This window comes from Strigops habroptila, chromosome 9 (genome assembly GCF_004027225.2).
Source record: "Strigops habroptila isolate Jane chromosome 9, bStrHab1.2.pri, whole genome shotgun sequence".
Classification (NCBI taxonomy): Eukaryota; Metazoa; Chordata; class Aves; order Psittaciformes; family Psittacidae; genus Strigops; species Strigops habroptila.
This window is the reverse complement of record NC_044285.2, coordinates 7,962,889-7,980,588: the sequence shown is the minus strand read 5'-3', so window position 1 is coordinate 7,980,588 and position 17,700 is coordinate 7,962,889. Positions and strand designations below refer to the sequence as shown.

Genomic DNA, 17,700 nt, shown 5'->3' with positions numbered 1-17,700 from the left:
TTAAAGCACAATTTCTTTTCTTGTTCATCAGAGCTGTGATTTTTTTCCCCTGCTGGCTCAGTGAAGAAAGGATGGCAAAAATGAGGCACACTTCCAAAGAATATTATCTCCTTTTTCCTCCTGGCCAGAAGCAAGGCTTGGAATGGTTTCCAGTGACTCCAGCCTGAATTCCCACAGCACGGGCTGACCTTGACCAGCAGGGCTCAGGCTAATGTGTGCAGAACACTCCCAAGTCTGAAGCTGAGTGTGCACAGGGAAGCATCTGACACATGCAACAGCTCATAAACATTGGACTTAGAGCCTTTCTTATCCAGAAGTCACAGCTGGTTTCCTCTGTCATGTCCTTGGCTTCCTTTGTCATGTCCTCAGAGAGCTTAGGGCTGATATTTCAAGAAATTCCGTCCCGGAAAGACCTAAAACTCTGGATCCAATTACATCTTTGGTTGTATAAGACCTTGTATTCCTGAACATCTTGCTGCTCTGCCTGGCCCATGAGCATTTCTAATACCAGCAGTCTCTGATAACTGGCTCTGCAGTATGTTTCTGTGATGCTACAGCAAGAGGCTTTGGTGAGGATGGGGCACAGCAGTGTCTCTGTCAATGTTCTGAGTCCAACTTAACATCATCTGTGCCTTTAGCTTCTAAACTTATTGCCGCCAACAGTCACACTAATAGAGTTGTAGCTAGACAGCGGGTACTTGCCTGCGCTCTGCTTTAGCTAATCCAGCCATCGTGCGTCACTCCCTGTCTGAGTTCTTCCCTTTCTATCCCATTCCTTTTTGGCAGGGGCTTGGAAATAACAGTTCTGGATGGACTGCCAAGAGAAGTCCTGGTTTTGGGAAATAAATAGAAATGGAAAACAAAAATAGATTTTGTTCTCTCTCTGCTGGGCGCTCTTTGGTTCTCAAGCTTAGGGAAGCGGTCTCGGTCCCGAGGTAGAAGAGTGTTATGATTGCAAGTGTATGAAACCTTGGCAGCAATTTTATGTGAATCGAAACAGACAGGAAAAGTGTGGCAAGGATCTCCACTGCCCTCTGAGAGGCTTTAGCTGCAGACAGCTTTGCTTTAGCTGTTGAGTGGGGAGGTGTGGAACAGGGCATGTGAATCATTTAGCTGCCTAGCCTGAAAAAAACCTGTTCTGTGTGCGTGTGAAGTTCTATCTGTCCCAGTACATACTGGGGCGCTGATGGCATCCCTTCACGTGCTGGTCCACCCTGGTGTAGGCTGCCCAGGAAGTTCTGGGATGTAGTGGGTACAGATTTTTGTGGGGGAAGCAAAGCTGGGCTCAGCAGCATTGCTGTTTCTGAAGAGGGGACTTGGTACCCGCATGGCTTTAGGGTTTCAGCTCTGTCATTGTCGCCTCAACTGACAGGGCAGGGCATGATTGTCGCAGTTTTCCTCTGTCCCAAACACAAGCCCTGCAGTGTGCCTGCTTCCCAGAGTACACCCTGCTGCAAACCTGTGCTTTGCTGGGGGCTGGTGCATGGCTCTGGCTCATGTGCAGGTTTGGTCCCTTTTTGGACCAGCTCTGCTTGTGCAGAAGGACCCCAGCTGTGATACTTGCTGTTTCTCATAGCTGTTTTTAGTTTTAATGGGGCCTTCAGAAGGTGTGTGAGTGCATAGCTCCTGAGTGCCTGTAACCAAGAGATGCTTTGGCAACATTTCCAGGCTAAGGCTATGTGCAAAAATGCCCTTTGGGTTTACTTGTCCTCTCTGGGAGTTAGCTGTGCCGGATACAGCTCAGGAGAAGGAGCCCCTTGCCTTAATTCTCACTGTGGTGCTGCTGCACTCGTTATACACATAACAGCAATAAAGACCTTGGCTGCCCTACTATGCTTTTCAGCACCAGATTTTGCCCTTCACACTGTGTTGGGAGACATCTCCACAGCACATGGTGATAGCTTTTCGCCTGACAGTGGGTTTTGGCCAAAGGGTGCCTTGTGATCCCTAAGGCACTTCTTGCCTTGCAGAGAAGAGACGGTGCATTTATCTTGGCAAGCAGAGTTGTTGGTAGTGGAGATGTGCAGAAGTTGTGGGAAGAAGAATTGGAAAGAGCTGCAGCTCCTAATGATCCCTGCAAGGGATGAGGAGAGAATCATAGAATAGTTTGGGTTGAAAGTGACCTTCAAATGTCATCTACTCCAATGCCCCTGCAATGAGCAAGGACATCTTCAGCTACATCAGGTTGAAATGAAGGTCTAGGTTTTTGGACAATGTGAGTGTGGAAATCCCTACGCACTTCTCTGGAGAGCTGGCTGGTGTGGCAGGCAGGCTCCAAGCAAGGAGAGATGGCATCTGCCATATGTCAAGAGTGCTTTTGCAATGCATGTTAGTGAAAATGGGTGCACACATCTCTGCCCTTACTACCCACGGTGACATGCCAGCTGCTGGTGGCACATCCAGCTGGTGATGGCAGTTAATTTGTGCAAAAGCCCCTGTGGGGGTCTTGATTAGAGCGAGTTACATCACTGATGGTGGAGCAGGTCATGGGTAGGTTCTGTCCTGAAGCCCATTGCTCCTGTATTATTCATGGGCCTTCATGAATTAGCAATGGGCTGGGAAGGCTGCCGTCTATTACTCACAGAGTGCTGGGACAGCAGCTCTCCCCTGCAGCCTCATTTTGTGAGGATATTTGCAGCAGAACAGAATTTCTTCCCTGCTGTCTCTGAGCTCTCCCAGCTCCCTGTTGGGTCCCAGGGTACAACTCCTGTTACCTGATCTGCTGTTAGCTGAGTCCATGGTTCTTAGCACGTGCCATCCCATGTCCTGCTGGTAGCAGTGACCTTGGGAGAATCCCGAGGAGAACATGGATTCATGGCCATGCTGAAGAGGATGCAAAGCCTGTGAGAGACACTGGCAGTACCTGTCATAACACGCAGCTAATGCCTTGTCATTTGAATCCCACCAAATCACTGCTCTAATCTGCTCTGGTCTGTTAAATTTAGTGCTTTGGCCTTTGAGTTGCTTGTCTGAGCTTTGTATCTGCATTGCAAAGGTTTACATGCTTTTGACAGGAAAGCAATGAACTAGTGAAAAGCCACAGAGTGAAGATTAACTGACTGTTTGTTCTTGGAGAAAAAAAAAAACAAACCACAAAACAAGTCAGATGGCATCTCATTCTGTGAGAAGATTCAAAGTGGCATCTTTAGGGTTCAGGTTTAACACCCCTCAGTGCTACCACAAGATTCCTTCTCCTCTTCCTCCTTTTGCAGTACTGTATTGATGTAACAGGAGCTGCACATGTTTGGAAGGTTGTTTCCAAATCCTGTTAGTTGGTGGAATTAATTTTGTAAAAGCAAGCATGAATTTTGCAGTAACACATGGAACAGACCAGAAAAGCAGCTTCCTCCTATATGACGGGGGGATCTAGATACTGCGTGAAGCAATGGGTTGACCTTTGGAGATGCCCATCATGTTTCGGGGTGACTGAGCTCACCTTTTGCAGTGCTGACTCCTCTGCTCCCTATTTTCTTTTGCTCCACAGTTATGTGGGGAGATATTTTGTTTGGTCAGGCTGTATCTCCTGTTTTGCTTAAGTTTGCAACCCATGTTGGTAACTCAGTCTGTCCTGGCTGAGCACTGGACTCTCTTCCCTGCTGTGACTTGCCCTCCTTGCATCTTCACAGAGAGCTGCAGGGCTTTAAAAATGTAAATGAAATGGTTCATAGGTTGGAAAATCAATTATAATAAACATTCCTAGTATATAAACTATGTGTAAGTGTGGTTTAAATGAAGTACATTAAAGGCAGTGCTTTTCTTCATTTCTCCTGGCCAGGTCAGCAGGGTCTCAGTGTAGTGCTGTTTGATTTGATTAAAATGCATGATATCCTGTGCATTAGCTCGTGTCCTGGGTCACCAGGAGGCTGTGTTTGTACAAGATACTCGGGAGGATTGCTGCCAACTTCACTGAGTGCTTGTGGGGACTGGAGGTGTGTTTTGGCCAGCAGGGTTTTGGACCCTACTGAAGTAGGATTTGAAGATGTCAATCTATATTATAGGGTAGGGGGGAGCTGCCGGCTCCTTTGCTGAGGGATGAATGCTTTGGGTGTCTGGATGGCTGTGGGAGTGAGCTGCAGATGTGCAGATCTTGCAGTGAAAGATGTTGCATGTATCCATGTGCTGCCCTGGGAGATGTAAAATCTTGTGTGCATGCATGAAGGAGACTGTAAACACATGGATGTATAACTTCTGTCGCTGTGGAGGTGGAAGAGAGGTGAATAACAAGTGCCATAAGACTCCAGGCAAATAACATGGAGGAGGTTCCCCCTTAGCTCTAACGGGATCCTTGTACCTGCATGGTGATTGTTCTCCTGGGGGAGCCTGGAGCCAAGTAATGGCCCTGCTCTTCCTTCCCCATCCCACCATCTTTTCTCATACTCTCTCTGCCCATAGGAGACTAGAGAGGAACCTTTTTAACTGCAGCTGCGACATCCGCTGGATCCAGCTCTGGCAGGAGAAGGGTGAGGCAAACCTGCAGTACCAGGAGCTCTACTGCATGAACATGGATGCAGCCACCATCCCTTTGCATGAGATGAACATCACCCAGTGCGGTAAGCACTCCTGGGCATAGGCATATGGGAAGCCAAGAGGATGCTGGCTGGGAGGGAGCCCTGTCCTGTCTGGCACCTCTGGTTCAACCATTTGCTTGGGTAACCTGGTGTGGGAGAATCCCACCATGTGGTCAAGAACAAGACAATTGAAGCTGATGGGGGTAGTTTGTGGATTAAAAGTAGAATATTTGGTTAAATGTGGGGCTGCTGGTTCTGTATGTGTGAAGGTATTGGGTGATCTGGGGCATTTCCTTCCCTGTAATGCTGTTGCTTGACAGAGTGCCTGTGATGAGTCTATGTGATGTCTTGAAAAGGTGGTATGTGTTTCATGTTGTGCTTCATCTGTCTAACAAATCCTAGAAGCAGCATATCATTAAAAGACACTGCCACCGTATCTTTCATAATTACTCTTAGGAAATACACATCTCTGTTCATTTTCTTTTGTTTTATTTTTTTCAATTGAAAGCCCATATCTGTAGGGAAGAGGCAGGAGTGACTTTTATACATCTTTTTGTTGCCTGTTGATGTTTAAAAGACTCCAGAGGCCCCAGGAGCAACATGAGGCATGTTCAATAGTTATCCCTTTCTCCTTCACCTTTTTCACACATCAGCTGCCTGTTTTGTGTCAGGTTTTGCTCTGCTGTTGCCATTACTGGAAAGCATCCCTTGCAGAGTGAGGGAAGGAGGTGTACCTTCAGCAGAACAATTAAACTGTCTATACGCAAGCAGCTGTCAAACTCAAGGGCTGGAAAAAAGGAGGAAACCCAGAGGTTTTCTTTCCTTTTCTAGGAATTTGGGTTGGTTTCTTGCAGCAGTAGAAGACAAACAGCACGAACGTTTGGATTTGCGTGACTTTTAAATTATTTTCAAGTTCATGATGTCCCTTTATTAAGCTCTGGAAACTGGCCAAAGTGTGCTCACATGTGGATGAACTAATAAGATTTAAGAGAGTGCTGTAATTTCCTCCCTGCATGGGAAGAATAATCTGCAAGGATTAGAGGGGGTGAAAAATCCTTAGGGATCAGGGGCAGGAGGAGAGGTGGCTCCATCAACGGTGGTGTTAGACTCTAGGAGACAGCAGGGTGCTGATTTGGGAACATGAATGTGCTGGTGTGCAGGGTGAGAACGTTCTCTGACCTTGTATCTCGTGAAGGGCAGGGAGCCGCACTGATCTGCTTTCGTCCTGAGGAGAGTCTGCCTGTTCAAGCACTAAGATGACTCCAGGGATGTTGTCTTTGTCTTTTGGTGCTGAGGGATGGCGTGGCTTGGTGTGGCCATGTTTGATACCAGCTCAACCTGGAGAGAACATACGTTGTCCCTCCCATCTCACTCTTCACTGATTCCTGCCACCCATGCAGCTTTGCTAGACCACTGCCTCCTTTCTTCTGGCATCACTCCAAATCAGTACAACGTTGCTTCCTTCTTGGTGTCACTCTTTGATGGCAATGAAGGGATGTGTATCCCCATCCGTGGCTTTGGGTTGGTGGGATGGATGCTGCTGCCCTATAACGGACCACTGGGCAGTATTTCCTCTGCTTTGCCTACCCAGTTTGCTTCTACGAACAGCCCAGAAAGCCCCACCTATGCAAGAAAGCTGCCTGCCCTTCTTGAAACCCGTGTTGTCTTGTTTCATGTTGAAAGATATTTGGTGCCTGTGGCAGCAAGAACGGAAGTGGTGTAAATCAGAGCCACCACTGGGGAAGAACAAGGGCACCTTTTATTAGGAGAACTGCTGTTAATATGAGGATGCATCCTTGGTCATCTTCTCTTGATTGTTATAAGTTAGAGGGACACTTTCCTCACCTGGAGTGCTGGGACTCTGTGCCTTGTCCCTGGAGGTGGGAACAATTTGGATCCTACCCCAGCACATGCAGCTTTCCCATCTACCCTCAAAAGCAAGTCCTGTGGGAGTTTGAGAGATTGGGATGGGTGTTGTGTGAAGGGAAGGGCAGCCGGAACTGGGCACCAGCTTTTGGATTCAAATGTGATGAGAGGCTCTGTTCATCTGGCACGCCTCCAGCATCTACATTTTCCCCATCTCTAAGACCTCCCACTTCTCTCAGCAGGGAAAGGCCATGCTGTTGCCTCCCTACTGTTTATCTCAGGATGCTGGAGGCTGATTTGGGGAACAGCTTGGTAGGATCTGGGTCCACACACATGTCCTGTGGCTGGTGGTAGCAAACACTGCTCCAGACCTGAGCATTTTGTTTTCTGGCTCTTCTAGACCTCCCTGAGATCAGTGTGAGCCATGTGAACCTGACAGTGCGGGAAGGGGAGAACGCTGTCATCACCTGCAATGGCTCAGGCTCGCCGCTGCCCGACGTCGACTGGACGGTGGCTGATCTCCACTCCATCAACACACACCAGGTAGGGGGCTGCAGGAGCTCAGTGCCTGATGTGGCAAGGGCAAGGCAGCTGCCATGGGATCCTCAGGTCTGTGCATGAAGGGCAGAGAGTAAGGTAGATGGTGGAGGCTGCTATGAGAAACATGAAATAGTTGTATCTAAAGGAAAATTGAGGTCATACCCTTATCCACATGAGAACCTGGGAACTACCTGAAGCCAGCAAAACCTTCTTTCTGTATGGCTGAAAAGCGAAGATGGGATAGTTTCATATTTCAGTGCTCCCTAATTGAATTAACTCAAGTCTCCTCTAATGAAACTGTTTTTGGAGGTGTCTGCTGTAGCTGAAAGAAGCTTTTCTAGAGGCAAGCTGTGCTTATCACTGCTACAGCCCTGGAGCTCTCCCTCTCCTAGTGGTTCCTCTTATAAGATGTGGTGTATTTAATCAGGTGAGGAAATACCTCACTTCACCCAAATCCCAGTTGACCTTGGATTTTGGAGACCTTCTCACGTCTTATGCTGAAATTGACCCTTGTTTTTTGGGAGCAGTAGCAGGGAGAAGAGCCACCAAACACTGATTTCTGTCTGTATTTCTCTGGGATTTTTAGACCAACCTCAACTGGACCAATGTTCATGCCATCAATTTGACCTTGGTGAATGTCACCAGTGAGGACAATGGATTCCTGCTTACCTGTATTGCTGAGAACGTGGTGGGGATGAGCAATGCCAGTGTACTGCTCACCGTCTACTGTAAGTAGCAGTGGAGAGACCTTGGTCTTACAGAGTCTGGAGGGCTGCCCTGGGAACCACTTGAATGCATGACCACTTTCTACCTGTGACATACTGGATTTGTGGATGATTAGGAGCTGAGCTCAGTGAGGAGGAGGTGGATCCTCACACAGCTCTTTAAGTGTCAGTATGTTTGCTTTCCTGCTGCCTCTATTAATGCAGAAATGAGCACTAGAGCAGAGGAGGAACAGCAGTACCACACTGGTGGTAGACATCTCTCCACCCATCTCTTGGAAGATCTAGCAGAGTAAGAAAAAGCTGTAGAGGGACTAACACTGTTTACAAATACAGAGTTGCTTGCCCTGATGCTATGTGAGAGGTTAAATGTCACACTTGCTAAAGCCAGTATAAATCTTGCCTCTTATTTCAGGGATGCTAGTGCTCCCTCTCAGATCTGTTCCTACAAAGTTAAACTGCAAATGCTGTGTAAACATGCACATGTCAAATTTCAACTGTTCACTTTTAGCTGCAAGTAGTTAAACTTTCTTTGTGCTTTCTAATATAACTTAACACAAACCTGACCTTAAGAGGAAGTTTACACAGCTTTGTGTTCTCAAGCAGCTGAGATTTACTATATGTTGCTGCGTCTTTAATATTTGCCCTTACTCTGTAGTTTGAAAAATCCCCCAACCTTGCCAGGTAGAGCAGAGGCCCATGTGGGATTGTGGTTAGCCTGGGTGAACCCACGGGTATTGGGTGTGCAGTGCAGGAGCCATGGGGTCCTGTAGACAAGACAGTCACAAGAGATAGGAAAAAGAAGAGATGCTTTATTGCTTTCATCTTCCTCCCAATAAGTAATATTGATGGATTGAAGAATAGAGGTGATTAAAGCTCACATCAGCTCAGAGGTGATTAGTCAGCAGGTGTGTGTTTTTTGCACTGTGTCTTAGCATCTTTTCCTCCACACCTTAAACAGCACCATGACAATGACTATATTCACCCATTTAATCCTCTAAGCTGTGACGGTTTCTGCTCCCTCTGCTCTTGCTGCCCAGATCCATTACTCAGGCTGCAATTTCACACTGAAAAGATTTGGGTTTGTGCGTGTAGGTGGCTGCCTGTTTTGAATCCTCCTTGCCAGGAAGATGTGAACAAGCCACATGCAGATCAAGGCTTACAAGTGAATAGGAGGTGGCTGGGACACAGCTCTGAGGTTCGGGGTAGTTAGTGCTGGTGGGAGAATTTTGCACAGCTCCAACCAGCTCTGCACCTTCTTCTGTTCTACCACTTTCACTGCCAAAAAAAAGTCTCTGTCTTTTTCCAAAAGATGTTGAAGTTGGTACATTGTTTTTATTCCTTGTGGATGTCCCATGGATTGTTTTTGTGTCTGGATGGTACCAGGAAAAGGAGAGGTTTAGGGAAGACCTTCATCTTGTGTCCTCTCTTTGCTTGATACTCTGTTCTAATTCAGACCTTGCCAACCTTGTGGTTTGGGGCCTTACATGTAGGCGTTGTAAACGGGGTTTCAGAAGCAATGGCAGTACAACATTTGAATTCTTGGGGTGTCCCAGGGGGAAGACATATGCAATAAATTGCAGGTGGAGTCTCTGCTTCGCTTTTCCCTCTCCCACTCTAGTCCCTTTAATTAAAATACCCCTGGAGGGTGTTCGGCAGGTGAGAACTCCTTTGGGATATTCAGGCAGTCAAAACCCCCAAGGACAGGCAGTCGCTGAGGGATGTTTGCTTCCACAGCTGTGCAATCCAAAACTGCTTAGTGTGACTGGAGAGCTCCCATGGGCACTTTGCACATGTGTACTGTAACAGTGCTGCGTTGCCGTGTTCTCCATAATGGGGACAGGCAACCTCCCCATCATCCCTTGAGGGAAGGAGAGCAGCAGCAGGCGTGTGGACTGGGCAACTCCAACCTTAATTTCTTCTGGGCTGGTGAAAGGACCATCCCTGTCGTTAATTTTTACCCATATTCAGAAGCCAGAGAGATCTGGCTGTGGTTCAGATCCTCCTTCTGGAGAGTGTGGAGTGGTTCTTGTGATTTAGTTCTGCTTCTTTGCAGACACCCATGGGAAGGGTAGAAGGAACGAGGGATTTTGGAGGCACTTTCAATAATCTTAATTTCCATGGTGCTCAGAGACATGATGTGAGTGGAGATGTGTTGTGAGCCTGCCCTGTTTCTCTCTGCTAGATCCCCCTCGCATCCTAACTCTGGAGGAGCCGGTGCTACACTTGGAGCACTGTATTGCATTTGCAGTGCATGGGAACCCAGCTCCCACCCTTCACTGGCTGCACAACGGCCAGGTCCTGCGGGAGACAGAGATCATCCACATGGAGTTTTACCAACAAGGGGAAGTGTCTGAGGGTTGCCTGCTCTTCAACAAACCCACTCACTACAACAATGGCAACTACACGATTGTGGCTACCAACCAGCTGGGCTCAGCCAACCAAACCATCAAAGGACACTTCCTTGAAAAGCCCTTTCCAGGTAGGATATTCAGTTTATCTCATTAGGGTTGCTCGTAAGCCAAAGGTTTTACTATGGTCCCACCAGTAATCCTTGCACCTAGATAAGGCTGTGACAACCCAAGTTGGTCTTTGTCTGAGCAGGAAGTTGGAAGACATGACCTCTGGAGGCCTGTTCTGATGAGTATGTTTCTCCTAGTCATGTGTACTTTGGTGTCATAACTCTTAAGTGCAGAGACAGACACACACTGGTTTAGATATTTTTGTTGTGTAACATATTCTGCAGTGTATTGTTGGGCTTTATTTTAAGATCTTTAGGGATTTCAGTGGGAATAGGATGTAAGCTTGGTCAATTATTTTGGATCTCTTCTGGGGTGCCCCAAAGAGGATGCCCAGTTTTTTTGAGAGAAAGTATTTTTCTTTGTGGTTGCTAGTTATAAGCTAAAGAAATCCCTTTGAAGTGATGCAGCTTTTCTGTTTTTTTTTCCTTCTAGCTTGCAGTTGTGAAATGATTAAATCTGGATGCAGCCGTGTCAGGATTGTTTTCTTTCTGAATATGACATGTGCAATGCCAGAATGACAGGTCTACAAAAGCTGTGATGGCTCAATTAGTTGCTTTGCATCAGTTTGCTGGGATTTTTTTAACTGATTGCTTGGAATTCCATGTTGTACTCCCTAGTGATTCAGAACTTCACTGCAAAATAACCCCACAACATTTGAGGACATGAAGATCCAGCTCTGGGGAGAGCAGTAGAGAGTTTTGTGGTGACATGTCCACTCTATAGGACATGTCTAATGGGTCTTGGCCTGCCCTCTGGCATTGCAACACCATGCTGGCCATCATGGAGTTAATCTGTACATGCTGTTGCCTTTAGGAGTGTCCATGAGATGCCATGAGAAAGTGGCAGCTCTAAATTGGCCCCTGCAGCCCAAGAAAACCCAGCAAAATAGGGCGTTTGCTAAATATAGAAAAATACCGACGGTACTCTCATTTATTATTTATATCACACCATATATGTACATAGAGTTTTCCCACAGGTCAAATATCATAAATGCAAACCCAAATCTCTGCCTTGAAGATCTGACAATTGAACAAATGAGCCGATATGGATGGGAGTGGAAAATTTGTATTCTGGCTTCAAGGATGATGCCCTGTTTGGCTATCTGACCTATTTATGTTTCCTTCTGTCAGGGCAGAAGAGCAGCTTATCAAATGTAGGTGGGTGAGGAGACGTGCACAGGTTTGCAGTCTCAGCTCTGTCAGGTCCCACCTTTGTGATTCAATTTCCCCATCTGTGAAATGGGACAGCTCTTAAGTAGGTGCTGGACCTCCAGAAAAGGAGGCAAATCTGCTGTTCCAGAGAGCTGATCTGGGAAATTGATCTGAGCTGTGAACTGGGAAGGCACATGGATGTTTGAAGAACCTCTTTTGTCAGAGGCTCTGGGAGAATGGGATTGTGTGAAATATATATGTAAGATATTGCATCTTCACCCATGCCTTGTGTGTGGTATTGTTTTGGAGAACTTATTGACTCTGAACCATCTCTCAGCAGGAACTGACCCATTTATTTGTTCTGATCCAAAGTCCCAACCCATTCCTCACCCTGGCAGACCCTGTCAGCCCAATGCAGGATGTAATTTACTTTTCCTTGAAGTTGGTTGCTCCTTCCACTGCAACAGCTAACATTAACACTCAATGCAGCCGACATTCATAATTTCCCATTTGAAGGTAGATTCCTCCAGAAAATGCCACAGATTGAAGGTTCCCCAGCGTGATTCATTCAAGAGGCTTATTACCAATAGCTATTCACATGTGCTAGGGTTTTGCTGTCACTACCCAGGATAAGATTATTAGACTTAATTAATGGAAGCTAAATGCCTTGAAGACCTTCTGTCAACATAGAAAAGGACCTGTGACCACATTTTTTAGAAACTCGTGGTCTGCAGCATCTTGGTACTGTAGCAGCTTGTCCTTCCCAGGTTGAGAGGAGAAAGATGCTGTTGGAAGCTATGTGGGAGCTGGGAGATATGCCCCATGCCATATCCTGATTCTCTGTGATGATGTTGCCCTAGGATCCAGAGTAGTAGCTCCCAGGATAGATTTGTGTCGTATTCTGAATAAAAATCTCATTGCATGTTGTCACTGGCATCTCTACTGCAGGCTACCATCTCCTTGTTTATTCCACACAGGTTCTTTGGGAACTTCTCACTCACTTGGGAACTCAAATTGTTGGAGATTTCTTGGCTAAGTTTTATACTTCACAAAATAAGGTTTAGTGGGAAAAACTTTTTGTGGGTTTCTGTTAAATTTGTTTAGTCCAGCAGAGAAAAATAGAAAGGGGAAAACGTAGAAGCAACAAGAGTCTTACAACTAGACTTTGCTTGAATAAGGAAAATAAGTCTACAAATGAAATATTTCTTCCTCTTTTTTTCTTCTAATTTTTTTCGCCTTACTAAAAAAGTTCTTCTGCTTGACTTGAAACAAAAATATTTTTCCAAGTTTTTTTCCCCCGGTTTGGAAAGCCATGTTTGTCACCCGGGGGTTGTTTTACGCTTCCCTTCCAAACCTCACCCATACTTCTGCGTGAACGTTTCAGCATCCTTCCAGGAGCTCTCTGCCAGCAAAGCTGTGTAAACTCCAGTCAATATCGTGCTCAATTTCTTACATAGGCAAGTGAATCGAAAGCTGACGTTATTCTCATGCTATGTAAACTGAGTGTCACTGAGAGCTTTAGACCTCATTGTCTGGGGCCTCGGCCACCTTTGGAGCTGAAGGAGCTTTACTGAATACACTCAAGCAGTCAAGATGCTGACAGCAGGGACTAGCGTGGCTGTCTCTAGCAAGAGGCCACAGCTTCCATGTCCAGTTCAGATGCTATTAGCTTTTCTGAATGGCTCATGATAAGGAGGTCTGAGGAGGCCCACTGCCCCAAGCTTGGCTCTCCCCTCTGTGAGCTGATCCTCATCCTTGTAGGACTTTGTGCTTGGGTGAGCACTGCCATGCAAGGTAAAATCTCCTTCTCTCCCCTGCAGTTTTCCTGCGCTCTCAAGCATATCCTGATGGCACACATGCTGCAATTTCCAGTTACATTTGCCTGATAGGACAAAACAGGAAAAGTTGATTTCCTGGGCTCTTTGGGGTGGTGGAGTGTGTCTGAGGTGCATTGGGAATGCGACCACTCTCCCTTTGCTGTGCTGCTAACTGTGTTGCTTCTCTCTTTGTCCTTTCCACAGAGAGTACGGACAACTTTGTCTCAAGTAAGTGTCTCCTTGCCCTTTGCATACTGTGAGTGTTTTGGTTTTGTGACTTTAATGCTTCTGGAGGAAAAATCAGGAAGCCAAAAGCAAGTTGGTGGAGGTTGCACAAAGTCCTGACTTCCCCATGCATGAGCCAAGATAGCTGGGGAGCTTTTGATCAGCTAGGTAATCTCTAGAGCCCTGGAGATGTTAACTTCCCTGTAGTGATGTCCTGAAGGAGGTCCTATGGTGGCAATGATGGTTGGTTGGGATGTAGCGGAAGGGGTCTTGACTAGATGTGGGCTGGCCAGTCTCCAAAGCAGTTCTGTTGTCATGGCCCTTTCATAACATTCTCCTGCCATGTGGATGGTGATGAGAAGCAGGACTCAACTTCTATAGTGCTTCCTCAATAGATTCTTTTTCCACCTCACCACACCATGCAAGTAACTGTTTTTTCAGATCAAGTTCTGCTGGAGTCAGTCTTGGTCTTTAACCCTACTTAGTCTATTTCTGAGAGGTCTAAGAGATGGCTCAGGATTAGAGGCCATCCACCCAAGGACATCAGGCACCCAAACGTTTCTCATTTATAAAGTTGGAGTGACATCAACATTGTCCTGGTGTGTGTTTTCTCTGCTGCTGTGCATGGGGAGCTATCTGATGGTTGATTCTGGTGCCTTCTGAAATAGAAAGTTGCAGCCTTTGTTAGGGGTGAACTAGATCTTATTTGGTCAGGCACTGCCATTGGGGATGTGCTGGTGCCTTGGGACTCCCATGAGCGTCACGTTAAATCTTCTGTCTTTGGTGTTTTTGTTTCAGTTGGTGACTATGAAGTGAGTCCCACCCCACCGATCACTGTGACCCACAAACCGGAGGAGGACACTTTTGGGGTGAGTCCTGTCCTCCTCTGCAGAATTGTTTTGCATGTATTTCTTGTTGTCGATGACTCAGTATTTAGATTCCCATGCTGTTTTGAGATATTTGCAAGGAAAATCTCTTCCTTTATGACTCAAGACAACAATCAGAAGGATTTTATGGCTTGTGTCAGGCAAGTAAAATACTGACATGAACCATCTGATCCTCTTGGGTCTGCAGTGTGGAACCAGGGAGCTTTTTGAAAATCAGGCATCCTGTGAAGTTGCTGTTGGCAGGGTCAGAAATTCTCACTCTAAAAAAATAGCACCCAGAGAACAAACAAACAGGCAATTGTGTGCTTCAGACTATTATTGATCTGTTAAGTTTAGCCTTGTGAGAGACTCAGATTTAGCTTGGTTCAATTCTGTCAGTGCCAGTTTGCCCTCTCTCCTGCTCTGCAGGGCATGCCAGGAATGAAAAAGGAAAGAAAGCCTATGGCTTGTCAAATCTCAACACTGTCTTTTGTCTGTCAAATCCAGGTAGATAAAGACAAAACCAGTGCATAGAAGTGTTATACAGGGGGGAATTAGCACATTACACAATTGCTCTAATTATGTGTAAGTGTTCAGATCTTGAAACCCACCATGTGTTAACAGAATGAACAAAACTCAATCCACCTTTGTTTCGGTTCTCATCCAACTGAAAATCTCCTATAACTGAAGTGAAAGCTTTGAAGAGTGGGACTGGAGTAATAATATGCACAGATTATTAAATATAAAGCACAGCAAACAAGCTGGGGGATCAAAATAGAGCGTGGTAAAATAAAACACTTTAAAATATTGTAACTAATGTACCAAGGGCAGGGAAAGAGGTTGCGAAATGAAATTACATTTTCTTGGTTAAATGATGTATTTTCTATTACAGAACAATACAGCTTTATAAAAGGAAGTGAAGTCTAAATGCACCACAAGACCCAGTACAGGAGAACAATTGGACAGATGCCAAAGAAATTGTTGTTTACATCAATGCAATAAAAGTATCTCGAGCGAAGACTTGAAGGAATAAATATTCATAAATATTAAAATAAGCCTGGGATTGTAAACCCTTTAGGGCAAGGAGATTTTCTTTCCTCTGCTTGTATACTGCCATAGTGGAACCACGGTTCCAGTGAAAGACTTTGGACATTGTTGCATTATAAATATTTACTACTAAAATTATAATAAATAGGGAACTATTAGAGGGTTTTTTGAAAACCACATGTTTGAAGGGGTGGAAAAAGACATTTTCTACTTAATTTCTTCTAATTCCTTTCTGCGTGTGGTGTTTTTCCCTGTTCTTTGTCCTAAGGGATATTTGAATGGAGACTGAGTTGCTTTTTCTAATGAATTTTCTGCTGCTCCTGTGTGTTCCCAGCTCAGGTTAGTATAGTTTTAGTGTTGTGACATCATAGCAGAGTGGTGATGTTGAAAATAGACACTTACGATGAGAGCCAGGCATTGGAGCAGAGGTCTTCCTTCCCTGCAGGTATATGGAGTGAGGGACTGGTGCCAAAACAGCATCACAGATAGGGAGACCCCAGAGCTCCCAGTCCTGAAAACGGCTTGTGATGCTTCCAAGCTATGCCAGAGCCCTCTGCTTTATCTTGTGTTTTCTTCCACAGCTGATATCCACAGGACTGCAGCAGATGGTATGAGCCTACAGAAAGGTTAACTTGGCAAGGAGGTGCTGTATTTCCAATCTAGACTCCTAAATTCCTCTGTCTTGACTCTAAGGCTTTTTCCTTTCAGGTTTCCATAGCAGTTGGGCTGGCAGCTTTTGCTTGTGTCCTCTTGGTCGTCCTCTTTATTATGATCAACAAGTATGGCCGGCGGTCCAAGTTCGGGATGAAAGGTAGGTTCAGTTGCTTTCCTCTAGCAGGAGGCACCTTCCAGGATTGCCCGGCTCTTATAGCACACATGGAAAGGTGTTGTGGTTTTATTCCTACATTGTCAGCATTGGTGCAAAGCCTTCTAAAGAAAATGTTGTCCAGCCCTCTTCTGTTTGTTCAGAGAGTAATGGAGATAGGCTGGTGGTTCTCACCTGTATGTGCTTCCGCTGGGGAAATGTATGCATGTGTTTTACATATTAGTACATAACTACATCTGCAGGTTGCCCAGAAGAGCTTTGAGCCTGCTCCCTCCAGCAATTTCATAGAGGGAGTTCTACTCAGGAGAGCGTGTTCTTGGATGAAATCTTTTTTGTGGACTTGGTGATGCATCCTTTCACAGAAGGATATGAAATTGGTTTAGGTTCTGTTGGAAAGGCAGGTGGACCCATTCTGTGCCTGTCTGTGAATGGGGACTGAGATGCTGCTGTAAGTTTCTAAGGTCCGTGATGGGAAAGCAATTGCTGAGTTGTCTTTCAGTGACGTGGAAGGTTTCTTTCTGCTGTCTCTCTGCTGGAAGGTTTCCTCCTCTGTGTCATGAATAACCACCTTAGAAGCTAGTTCAGATATCCTTGGTGTAGCAATTGGAAAGAGAGAAGGCATCTGATGTTTTCCAGGCAGAACTGAGGTCTCTATCCTACCAACACCAGTGCTGTGATGCAATAGAGCTAATGCCAGAAGAAAGTAGGTGCCTGGGTACCATCTGCTTTTTGTGACTGCTGGTATCTCTGGTTGGGTAGCGGTGGTGGTGCCCAGTGAAGGCTGGATGAAGAGCTTTGAAATGACAAAGGAGTTACCAGCCTAATTGGTGGCTCATGCATACACTGTTTGAAACTAGGCTTTGACAAACATGGGCTTCTTCCAAGGCTTCTGAGTTGCAGCCTATTCCCTGGCCTTGCTGGGGTCTGTGTTGCAGGGCAGGTAGATAGGTTTGGGAATGTTTCTTGTGCTTGCCTAGGGCTTTGTTTTCTTTAGAGAGACATTTCCTGAGTGGGTCCAGCTGGGATTCTGGCTGGAATTTCCCTTATGCATCCTATGGAGATAGGAGACAGGACACTTAATTAAATAGCGAATCTTCTACACCAACTTAGCAATATTTAGTCCATATGTCCAATGATAAGAACCATCTGGTAGGGTGTGTTGACTAGTGGGTGGAGTAGAGGAATGGAAGACACGGTTCCTGGGATCAATTCCCAGCTCTTCTACTGACTCACTTAATGTCCACAGGCAATTAGCTGTCTTAACCTCTGTCTCTGCTTTAATTTCCCCATCTGTACAATTGTGATGATGTTATGTGCCTTCTGGAGAGATTTGTCAGAACACTTTGGAAGTGCTTGGGCCTTTGCCACTGATGGGGCTTAGAGATACAAATGTAAAAAGGAAAAGTAACTTCTGACCCTAGTGGAAGAATCAAAGGGGAATGAGCCTTACGTGAGTAACCAGCCTTGGTGAACAGATGTGTGTATGTGTTCAGAGGTGTTTGGGTAAGTGTGTTAGTGGATATTTTTCGTTCCCAGAAACCAGAGGAGTGCTGTGATGGGCCTTTGTATGTGCAGTTTTTAGGAGGCAAAAATGTTTAGCCAGGAAAGGC

At 45.9% G+C, this 17,700-nt stretch overlaps 1 protein-coding gene across 7 annotated transcripts in view; it reads left to right on the top strand.

The window, feature by feature from the left end:
- The window catches only part of NTRK3 (neurotrophic receptor tyrosine kinase 3), a 206,410-nt gene that overhangs the window by 56,512 nt on the left and 132,198 nt on the right, over window positions 1-17,700 (top strand). For all 7 annotated transcript variants that reach the window (XM_030497712.1, XM_030497714.1, XM_030497713.1 and 4 more), the window contains 7 exons: window positions 4,393-4,550; window positions 6,775-6,917; window positions 7,501-7,642; window positions 9,822-10,118; window positions 13,331-13,354; window positions 14,150-14,220; window positions 15,973-16,075. In XM_030497712.1, the coding sequence (XP_030353572.1) occupies window positions 4,393-4,550; window positions 6,775-6,917; window positions 7,501-7,642; window positions 9,822-10,118; window positions 13,331-13,354; window positions 14,150-14,220; window positions 15,973-16,075 (938 nt within the window). The remainder of the gene's footprint in view (window positions 1-4,392; window positions 4,551-6,774; window positions 6,918-7,500; window positions 7,643-9,821; window positions 10,119-13,330; window positions 13,355-14,149; window positions 14,221-15,972; window positions 16,076-17,700) is intronic.